This window comes from Acipenser ruthenus, chromosome 13, assembly GCF_902713425.1.
Source record: "Acipenser ruthenus chromosome 13, fAciRut3.2 maternal haplotype, whole genome shotgun sequence".
Taxonomy (NCBI): Eukaryota; Metazoa; Chordata; class Actinopteri; order Acipenseriformes; family Acipenseridae; genus Acipenser; species Acipenser ruthenus.
In genome coordinates, this window is record NC_081201.1 from 26785668 (window position 1) to 26797809 (window position 12142).

Below are 12142 nucleotides of genomic sequence, written 5' to 3' on the forward strand. Positions count from 1 at the left end.
TTCCCAAGATCCTGTTGCTACTTCATAATGTCGTAGATACAGTAATACTTACACTCTTTAATAAATAGGTAGGTGAGTGTTAAAATGACTGTATGCCCACTATACAGGTAATCCCCACACATGGTGTGTGACCCTGTGATAGAAAGCCCACCACCTGCAATCATTTTTATTACTCTCCTCATCTGAGCTTCCCAGTCTCCAAGCAGCTGAAAAAGAGAGAGATAGAAAAGGTAAATTTAAATTACAATACTTCGATAAAAAATATATCTAAAAGTACAGGAAGTAAATGATGTATCCCCTAAAAAGGTGTGATCTCGAGATATAAAAACAGTGTGTTTAAAAGTTCTTATAAGAACTTTTCCATTAAATTATGCGGATCTGTTCCGAATACATAACCCAACGAGAGAAAAACTAGGAATAACCAAGGCACCATGACCTTGATTCTAACATTCTCAAATACTAGTGCTGATTAAGTTCTATCACAACTAAAAGTACCATGTACAAGCCCCTCAACTATGTCCATTTTGTCAGGAAGCAATAACAAAACAGATTCCAGGAAGCGTGTGTACAGGTAACTCTACTGAATGAACCAACCAACTGAATTTGAGGCATTTTAAAAGGGCAGCTTAGCATGCCTTCGTTACACTGAAGGGTGCACCGCATTGAGAACATTCCTGAACTGAAAGATGAGAGTTCTGAAAGTTATTGATGTCATGTCTAGTAACACAAACAGCACACTTCAAGACCGCTGTGCTGGGAGATGTGTGATTTTGTAGACTGGGAACCTGTATAGCATATCGTGATATAACATTTCCCAGCTAACTGCTGTTATGAGTAGGTTTCCTTTGGCCGTTTTTTTTTTTTAAAATACAATATACAGTACCTACATAAACATAAGATGTGTCTGTCTATAGATGTAGGAAAAAGGGAACATTAATCTAAATATTTATTTATTTATGTATTATGGTTTTCACAACATCAGGTTCAAGTTTTAATCCTGTAAAATCAGTAAGTTTCACAGCAAATACAACTATAAACAAAAATGTTTGTTTTACATAACATCTGGTGGGGTTTCTACAGGACAGCAAACAAAAACTGTAGGTTTTACATATCTTTAAAAAAATAACGTTTACAGTTCAAAAAGACTCTCTTGTGTGCATCTGTTGCTTCTGCTGTGGTACAGTCTGCAGTTATTTTACGTTTTGTTATATTATTCTGATGCAACATGTTGTACATTTCTGGAGCGCCCGTCATCCTGAAGTACATTTTTGTATGCATAAAATTATTACAGCAAGAGCTGGGAATCTCGTTTCCATGTTTTTCCAGAACTGGTAAACGTTGCATTTCATTTCACCGACAATTTCGTAGTAAGCACGGTATTTAAGTTGTGCAACACAGCTGTCTTCAAAACAGTAGAATGGCCTCAAACACTGCTTTCTGAGATACCTTGCTTGATTTGGGTCAAAGACCCGGCAGGCATTGAAAAAATGCAGCTGCAGGTTGACAAAATCGGGAAGTAGAATTGCACCTGCATGTAAGTTTAAATCAATTGACAGCACTGAAAAAAATTGAAAGTGTGAACAGCTACATTGCAAAGCAAGGCAACCAAGCTAGTTCAGCCTTTTGGTTAAGGTGAAATTTCAAGCTGTGTTGGTAAAGTTCAATGTTCTTTACTAAAATCATGGAATCCCTAACACCCATGACCACCGTGACTTAATCCCAGCCTTACTAAAAAGCAACCAAGTAAACGTGCCATTGATAACGATAGCAAGGTTTCTAAAGGACCCATAAACTGGTTACTAAGCAACCCAGCTCAGAGCTTTTAGTAGGTCAGTTACAATGCCACAATAAAAACTGTCAGTGAAATACAGTATTATTTAAGAACCATTAATTAATTAAAAAAAAAATAAACAGGAAAACACACACATGGTATTGAAATAATATTGAAATAATATTTCGTAAAGGGAGTAGCCATCATTAACTTATTTAATAAAAATCGTAGTATTATACCCCTTCGATGTAGCCTTGTAGCAGAACCTCCAAAATAGTAGCTGCTATGGCCAAATCGTAGTAGTTGGCATTTCTGCTAGCCCCACCCTCTGATGCAATACATCTATCATCAACAAGATGACTCATAAGGGGCCCACTTCAGGGAGGGACTACTCTGTTTCTGTTTTACACAAAGCCACTACAAAAAAGTGAAGGCCCTCCTCCGCCTCCCCCCCATACCTTGAATACAACATTTCATGTGTCATGAAAGGCAGGTCACCAGGACATGCTGTACATCCACACCTCAAAAATACCCTTGCATTACTCAGCCTACAAATAAGAAAATATACTTTTGCCCACATCCCCTTTGTCTTCATTTAGCTGTATAAATAAATACATACATGAAGTGTCTTCAAATCACTGGATTTTCTCTATATGAAAACCCTTGTGTGGTGCAGATGTCAAGTTTATTTAATCACACTGCTGGTTAAAGTTTTCTGCAGGGTTGTGTTGAATCAGAGCCTCGTAGTCATATATATATAAAGACATATTCTGGAAAACAAACATTTTCTCATGACTGTGTGACTCATTAGTAACACTCATGCCTATTTTTAGGTTTTCCTCATGATCCTGAAATGCTCCTTATCCCTCAAGTGATATGCCATAGCACCATTTACAGGGCTTTAAATAGGAAAACAAATAATAATCTGAGTTTTTGGGGAGAAGATAGGATTGGTTGACAGTCTGGACAAACTGCAAACAAGTTAAGTTATTTGAAGCAGACAGGTGATTCACTTACAGCCCAGCAATTAAAGATACAGTGTCCCATATGGTTTAAAAAATGTATACATTTACCAGATTACAATTATTTTTTTCTCTTGTATTAGAAGTAAAAGTAAAAACACCATTTAGGAGGGAAAATATTATTATTATTATTTATTTCTTAGCAGACACCCTTATCCAGGGCGACTTACAATTGTTACACGATATCACATTATTTTTACACACAATTACCCATTTATACAGTTGGGTTTTTACTGGAGCAATCTAGGTAAAGTACCTTGCTCAAGGGTACAGCAGCAGTATCCCCCACCTGGGATTGAACCCACGACCCTACTGCACTATTGTACCAGGCAAGTCATTGAAACACTTTTTTTTTTTAAAGAGGAAGCAGATGAATTCCAATAAAACAAGAATGTTTCTGTTGCTGGGAAGAGTGAACAGATTCAGGACAATTGGGTCCAACTGACAAGAAGTTGCTCAGACAATAGCCTGGTGCCACAGACAACATGCATTTGCCACACATCACCTTGAAATAGGGGACCCCTGACACTTGGTTGGATCCTTGATTGCATTACTATACAGTGCATGAGCAGCTCAATTATAAGACATTCTTTATAAATAAATGCTATATTGGCAGCAAGACTGCTTTCATGAAAAACAATCCAAGTGATTTTAAAAAGCATACTGTAATTGCTCTATACGCTTTGAAATAGCTCGCACACATTGTTAAACTGTTAATCTATTCTAGTTGTTAATGTTTTATCTCAGCTGGGTACATTCACCTAGCCCAAAGGTGCGCACACAACCAAACTTTTATCACGGCCCGATAAATGGACTGCATGCAGGTTGCGTGTCCGTGCCCTAGCCCGTATATTGATACTGGCTTAAATATACTACATTGTTAATTTGGCTCTTACCTTTGGAGAACACTTGAAGTGCTTCCCAGGCACAGGGAGTGTTGTGATATACATTGTGATACACCTGTACAGGTAGAGCGTGCCGACAATAAAGAAGAATCGTCGTCCCACAATGGATCTAAAAGGGTGAGAGAGGGGAAAAAAAGGTAAAAACACTTAAAAATTAACAATTAAGCGCAATTAACAAACATCTGCCCATCTGCCTGCTCCTGGTAAATATCCTGTTGTTCATCTTCTCTTCTCCGGGGCATGCATGCAATGCATGCAACAGGCCTAAAAACTGTCCTTGAAAGGAATGCTTTGGTTCATCCCAAGCATAAAAAGCAATCACTGAAGAAAACATGAAAATGTGTGCCAGTTGGGTAAGCCTAACTGGATAGCTTTAACTGTATAAATGATGCATTTTTGTATTGAGCTTTAAAGGGGTGCTATGCACAGTCAGTGTTTAGATAGCAATATGTATTGTGTACTGCGTGTGAATGTACTTCTTTTTATCTGTCTAGATAGAATTTATCTATTGTCAAAGAGCAAAACAAACACAAACATAAAAAATATCATCATCTGTAACTGACGTTTCACTGACATTTTACTGTCATTATCACCGATTTGTATTACCGTAAAAATCATTTTATAGGCACTGAATAAATTGGACCGCAAAGGGTTAAACGTACTGGGTTTTGTTCCATTGTAAACCAGAAACTCAGATCTCGAACTGTATATGCTTTACAGTGATTAATATTACACTGTGTCAACATGCTCAATACTGGTTGATTCCATAAATGAACAAATACACGGGACACAAGCAATTCCATACTAAATACATGAATACTGTAGTTTTCTGGTTGCCATCTTCTGATACTTACTTGTATTTTAACAAAGTCCACTGAATGAGCCACAGTGCCACAAGAATCATGCCATTAATCTCACATATAGAGAATGCCCACTCCACCCGGTCAAAAATGTCAAAGAACTTGTCGGGCAACGGAGGGGTTTCCTCCTTAGGAGGCACTCGCTCGTGGACCACAGAGATCATGACCGTTGTGAAGACAAAACAGAAAAGTGCATAGATGAAGGCCAGGGCTGTCTTGCCCCACTCCATGGGGAAGTGTGATTTCTCAGGCATTGGCATGTGGATCTGTACCATCTCATTGCGGAAGCCGTTGGGCACGCCACTGCGTTTGGCTTTGCTGCCGACGTCCCCATCGTTGCCCTTGATGAGGTGCCCATTGGCGTGCCCATTCTTGTGGGCTTCAATATGGTGCTCAATGTTGAGCGTCTTGATCTTGTCGAGCAGTCGCTGCCCATTGTCCGAGGAGACCAGCGACAGAGGGGGCTTCTTGAAGTCAGCCTCGGTCAGCCGCAGCAAGTCCTCGCCGTTCAGACGCTGGAAGGAATCAGTGTATTCCGGCATGCCTTCCTCTGCCAGCCAGCTGGACACCTCTTCTGAAGACCAGTAAACTACCTTCTTCATTTCAGTCCCAAAGCAGGATCAAAAGATGGGGCAAAGCAAACTGAAGCGAGTGGATGCGGAATTCACTCTGTCTACGGAACAGAAAGTCCTCCCCAGCGTGTGTTCATGCGGTTTCATGGACATCGGGTTGAAAATGCTGGAGGATCCAGTATGACACAACCAATTGGGAAAATTGAATCTTCGATTGAGGGACAGCTAATTTATTTGGTTGCTGTGGTGCCGTTTTCCTGTTTAAGACAGAAACAAAAGTTCAGGTTAGTGATTCTCATCACAAATCTTTGAAACCATCTTGGTTAAATATAAATTAATAAGAAATCAACTGGCTACTCTAAAGTCATACTGATCAATATTAAACAATGCTACTTTACAGAATATGGCAGTTCATTTTCACATTCAAAATTCAGAAAAAAACACACTTGGATCATTCCGCGATTATTAGGAATCCAAATGTAAAACTACTAGGAAAAAACGAAAGCCAAAAAAATTGAGACCATAATGTTAAGAAAAAAAACAAAAACAAATCACACTTTGGTTAAGAGTGCAACCTACTCAAGCAGAAACAGAAACAGAAACTAATCAACAAAAAAAATAAAAAAATAAATAAAAGGAAGGACTCAGGTGCTTCATGTGCTCACATCAAACAACACCCTTTTCTCTCTAGAGGGGTTCCCTACACAACAGCTCTGGATAATTACAATACAGTGCTGCCCTGTGGCTCTTAATTGGGCACCACCCACTGTGTCTGTAATTATTACAACTGCAACCAGTATCCATGGTCTGTGTCTGCACTGAGTGCTGTGAGCTAGCTGCAACTACAAGGAGGAAAACAGAATGGCCTTATTGTTGCCATTAAGATACTGTAAATCTGCACTCGATGGTCAGGAGGTCTGGTTGTCAAGTAATGTTTGCTTGTTCTTGGCATGTTTTGAATATGGAAGGGGTGAGGGGGGAGGCTCGCACACAGCACACTTCACAATTAATGCCACCACTAATCTGTTGGCCCATCCAATTCCTAACGGACTACATTTCAAATACACTTCATATCACACACTGCATCATCTGTACCTAATAATCCTCATCCAGCCATAAAAAACACCTGGAGAGTTGACGCAATTGTCATAGATAACTATAAAATACAACATGTCATATTTCTTAAGCAACTACACAAATTATTCAAATAAAAAATGTAGCAAACTCCACTGCCCAATGTTGAATTCTTACACTAAAAGATCATCTTAAACCCTAGTCAGGTTTATGAATCAAACTTCTGCAGTGATTAAGGCTACAAGAGACCGTGCTTTCAGCACCTGTCAAAATGCATCCCTGCCTAGTCAATGTAAACTGTTTGAAAATGACAGAATAAATAATAATAATAATAATAATAATAATAATAATAATAATAATAATAATAAATACTACTGAGCTTGCAACGACAAACCTTCAATTCTCCACCAGAGAGACAGCGGAGTGTTTTTCAAGAGCAAAATAAATGTAGCCTAAAGGAAATCTTTTATTTTATTATTTTCTTGGAGTGCAGATACAGATACAGAGGCTAGGCACAGTTTGATGGAAGTCAGAATAACAATGGTGCACTGAAATTGAGCAGTAGTCAGAGGGGGATAAATAATGTTTTTATTATCAGACAGAGATGCCAGTGCAGAGGGTAGAACATAGAACTGCTGTCCACTTACACTTCAAGTTTTGAATTAATGCATAAAGTAGAAAAATATTTTACAGCACGATATATTATTGAGAGAAACAGTAGTTCCTCGCGCCAAGTTATCAACGAGAACTGCTAGAGACTCTCTATACAGCAAGGATAGTTTATTTATTTTCAGGGTACAGGCACAGCAAAAGAAAATCAGCCAAAAGCACCATTTCACTTTTAATTTGTAGTTCCCAAAACTCTTAGGTAAAATGTAGAGAAAAAGTCAATACCTGTCATACAGTAAGAGAAATAAGTCACCAAAGTAAGGTAAAAATGTCCTTCTCCTCCTCCTTCTCCAGTTTTTTTTTGCAGATTTTTGCCGACCCCAGGCACTTTTATCCACGCATATGTATATTAAAGGACAGTCGAGTTTAATGACAATTAACTTGTTTTGTTAACATGGGAATATACTAGGGAATGCATTTATTTTGACGTCTATATCATTTATATTAAATGATTTATTTATGTTTTAAAACTGAACATTTGCCTGCAAAATATATATACTATAACCTTCAGTTTGCAAGCGTGTTGTGTTACTTTTTAAAGTCATCTCATCATTCTGAGATTCTGATCTTGATCTCTGAAAAATGTTGGGTTTCCTGTCAGTGCAACGCTCATTGTGGACCCTACTGGCGTCATAAACATTTATTTCTTTCTTTATCTATCTTGACATTTATTTATTTATTTTTCACGACCAGATATAAACACTGCCATTTAATACTGTATGAAACTAAAATACATACTCAACTGTTCTTGTTCAATTGTACATTAGTGAAGATTTTTGTACATAAAGGTCATCGTGCTTTCATATATTTTTTACTTTTAAATTTTAAAAAATCTATTGTAATGACCTGGACAATTGCTTTGCTGCAGGACTTGCTGTCTGTTCAGTTTGCCTTGTCTGTCTTTTATGTTACATGTATTGTAAGGGGAACGGGTGATGGCGATACTTAGCATGGGAAGAGGGAGTGAGTGAATGAGTTAGGAGAATGTGTGTTGTTGTTTTCGGGGGTTGCAGAGCATGGATGTGACTGGCTGATGAGCTGGATAGAGGTGGGAAACGACAGGAGGTTATATAATAAGGGGGTGCATGAGCCTGGGGACTGGAGACAGCTCAGCACTGAACTTGAATGAGAAACTGTGAGTGCAACTGAGCGAGCATGTGAGCTGTGACCAGAGAGAATATGCAACGAAAGTGCCAAGACTAAAACGTAGGGTTATTATTTTGGTGCTGTGAATTCCGGCCCCTGACAGGAATTCACTGTAGTTTAAAATAAAACAAACATTTTGAGAATTCAACACCGTCTCTTACAACAGTCTTCGCGTGGATGCGTTATACAATACTGCTGCAAACTAATTCTGACTTTCAGCTCTAAATAATGAATATATACCACATGACAGTAACAGGGCCAGCAGTGTGGAGTAGTGGTTAGGGCTCTGGACTCTTGACCGGAGGGTCGTGGGTTCAATCCCAGGTGGGGACATTGCTGCTGTACCCTTGAGCAAGTTACTTTACCTAGATTGTTCCAGTAAAAACCCAGCTGTATAAATGGGTAATTGAATGTAAAAATAATGTGTGAAAAAATAATGTAATTGTATGTAAAAATAATGTGATATCTTGTAACAATTGTAAGTCGCCCTGGATAAGGGCGTCTGCTAAGAAATAAATGATAATAATAATAATAATAACAACAGCAACTGGTCAACTGTTTTAGGTCAGTCACATCAAGACATAACTTGGCATATCTCTAACCAACTCAACACATTTTCTTGGTAATAAAACAGGGAACATGTGAGACTTAATTGTAGAACGGATGCAACATTTTGTAAGAATTTGCCATAGCTTTTGAAGAGTGTGAGCCGGTGATCACTATAAACCTAGTTGTAAAGCACAACGCAGCATGAATAGAGACTCTGGAAGTTCAAGGTAACAATAATGAGCTATACTGCATGCTACGGTAAATCAGATTCTCACACTGGACTTCAACATGTCTTTTATTCAATGACAATAGCATTTTTTGTATTGATCCAAACTACCATGGGAGAGACAGCGAAGTTCTGCCACATGTCTGCAACAGAGCAATAACATTTCTATACACACACGTCTGATCAACAATAAATTTTACAGCTCAGGTTACTGAAGACCAAATACTGTACAGGCCTGCTCTTTCTACTGTACACCCACCTCCAGGCGAATGGCAAACAGGCCAGCTGACAATGTTATGTAGTTAAGATCTACTGTATGTAACACATGTGCAGTATACAAAGTCAGGGAGGGCTATTGAATTATGTAAACAGACTGAACCTAAAACATTGCTGATTTCACAAATAAATTCTGCCTGGACCAAGCAGCAAGTATGACCTAATTCTTAACATACTGACGCTCACAAAAACCTATTCAAAATACCAACTAAATAGATCATACCAGGATATAAGCCATATGATTTAACTTGATGTATACACTTGCAATGTATTATTTCTTAGCAGACGCCCTTATCCAGGGCGACTTACAATCGTAATCAAATACATTTCAAGTATCACAGTACAAGTAATAATACAATTAAGCGCAAGATAAATACAATGACTTTGGTTCAAGCAAGTACAAGTGTGACAAAATACAATTCAATAATACAGCAGATAACAGTGTCAGTGATAGTTACATCAGGATATGATTAAATACAAAATACTACAGATTAAACACTTGGCAGATTACAGTACTCTGAAGTACAGGATTAAATGCAATAAAATAGGGGGCAGATAAGAGCAAGTAAAGCGCATTTAAGGAAGAATCCGACCCTTCCTCACCAACTACGCTACCCAGCTCCTGGTCCAGGCCCTGGTACTCTCCTGCCTAGACTACTGCAACTCCCTCCTGGCTGGCCTCCCTGCGTCCACCACCCGTCCGATCCAGCTCATGCAGAACTCTGCTGCCCGCCTGGTGTTCTCTCTGCCTCGCTTCGCCCACGCTACTCAACTACTCCGCTCGCTCCACTGGCTCCCGATCACCGCTCGCATCCAGTTCAAGACTCTTGTACTAGCCTACAGATGCCTTGACCAGACTGCACCCAGCTACCTCCAGACCCTCATCTCTCCCTACACCCCCACTCGACCTCTCCGCTCCGCCTGCACTAGAAGACTAGCTCTACCTCCGCTACGCTCCCCTGCCTCCAGAGCCCGCTCCTTCTCCACCCTTGCTCCGCAGTGGTGGAATGACCTTCCTACAGATGTCAGGACTGCCCAGTCCCTGACCACATTCCGGCGCCTCCTTAAGACTCACCTCTTCAAACAGCACCTGTAGAACTCTATTGCCCCACCAAAGCATAAATAAGTAAAACATGACAAATATGTTGATTTTCTATTAATAGCCTTCTTGTGTGTCCTGGAATACTGGTTTACATACTGGAGTTCGTATATGCTTGTGAAGTCTAAGAGGAAAACATTGACTGAAAACACTTTTTGTCCCATAATTCAAGCACTGGTCAGCCCATGCTCCCAAAAATACCGTAGTCTATTTATGTATCCTACAGCACTGACGTATATGTTCTGTTCCTCTAACATACATGTGATCTGCATCCCAGGGTGATGTTACCGTATCATAATCATCAAAATAACAACTGTAAAGTTTAAAACAAAGAAACAGTGTCAATGCTCACCATAATCCAGGCACTTGTCTATAAATAAAATAAAAAATTCAAACTTACATCAAACAATAATAAAAACTGGTTTCAGATTAAATTACCGTTTCGTTTCAGAAAATGCCTTGTTCTTGAGCTGTGCACATGGTTACTTTCTGCAGCATGTCTTCAAAAGCATAACAGTAATACTGGGGGCTGAAACTACTCCAACGGAAGAAAGTAGCCTATGACCTGAAAGACTGTGAATTTCACTTCTCTGTATGAGTGGAAATGGGAGTGCCAGGGAGCTGTGTGCATTAAATAAATTTGCAGGGTGTGACGCACCTTTGTTTAATCCAAAATTATAACATTGAATTGCATGGTCTTGCAGTGTCGGGTTGTCTCCACCTGGTTGAATAATGTGGTTTCTAAAGTGGGGAGGGTGCACCATTTGCCAATCTGTTTAAAACTGTATTAAATCAAATTAACACACATGATATATATATACCTTATTCGTGTTGATCTGTACCAGTAGGGGGTCAAAGCAAAATAAAAAATAAAGTTGTTTAAATCCGTAACTAGTCAGAGTAACAATCAATCAAGAGAAAAAATACGCAGGGCATTTTAATAAAACGCACAACAATAACAGCAGTGTGTTTCTAAAACGCAGATGTAAAAGACAACATCCCCCCTTTTCATCCCTATCCAATAAGTAGTTTTATGCAATTGTAGCGTCAGAGGGGGTCATATTATCATTCTGTGTATGAAAGTAACAGAATTGAAATATACAAAGGGGGATTTTAAACCATTCTCTGTGTCTTCTTGATTTCTGGTCACAAACTTCCCCACTGACAAAGAATGCTTTTAAAAAGAGTCAAAAACTGCCGAACAAATGGCTTATCTTCACAATCGCTGAATGACTCCATTGGCGCCTCAACCCAGACCGTTCTGGGTGCTTTGACACCTAAGACAGGAACCAGTCCATCTCATAAATCCAGCCGACATGAGACAGAATAGCGGACCAATGGAGAACAAGGGGTTGCATCCGAACGAGAACAACCAATGAAAAACACTCCACATGGACTCAGGCACCGCCCAAAATAACCAAACTAACCAATCACAGGGGTAAAGAGAACATTATAAAAGTATGAGCACAACACTCAAACAGGGCTCCCGACACGAAATCCAAGGTTCTGATACAGAAACCAGTCTTTGAACAGGTATAGGCTAAATACAGTATTTTAATAAACACACCTTTCCCCACTTTGACATAATGGAGGCCTGTGGGAGAAAGACTCTGTTGGTAAGGAGTCATTACAGAAAACATAATTCACCATCAGTGCACTCACAGTGGTAAAGGGGGGTTAAAATGATCTATACAAAATTAGAAGAAAAAAGTGAAGTCACCTTAAGATGCATTTAACACAGCTAAACTACCGTAGGTAATCCAACCCCTTCTTTAGTTCTATCCTATCTTGTTTTCTTGAAAAACGACAAGACTACAAAAGCCACAGGCTCCCCTGCACATTGGTCTGAATAGTATCTTGTTAGAAGTGTGACGTCTGAAATGTGTGACCATTTCCTTTTCAATTCTGTGCCTACAGGGCAGCTGCTCACCTCATCACCGCACATACGCATCGCCTCGCTGTATTTGGATATT

The 12142-nt window shown here is 39.3% G+C and overlaps 1 protein-coding gene across 3 annotated transcripts in view; it reads right to left on the reverse strand.

Annotated features, from left to right (window-relative positions):
* Positions 1-12142, reverse strand: part of LOC117418036 (phosphatidylcholine:ceramide cholinephosphotransferase 1-like) — a 58203-nt gene that overhangs the window by 2160 nt on the left and 43901 nt on the right. For all 3 annotated transcript variants that reach the window (XM_034030556.3, XM_034030557.3, XM_034030561.3), the window contains exons 2-4: positions 4553-5387; positions 3690-3807; positions 53-206 (exon numbers count right to left, since the gene is read on the reverse strand). In XM_034030556.3, coding sequence (XP_033886447.1) covers positions 53-206; positions 3690-3807; positions 4553-5160 — 880 coding nt within the window. In that variant the 5' untranslated portion in view covers positions 5161-5387. The remainder of the gene's footprint in view (positions 1-52; positions 207-3689; positions 3808-4552; positions 5388-12142) is intronic.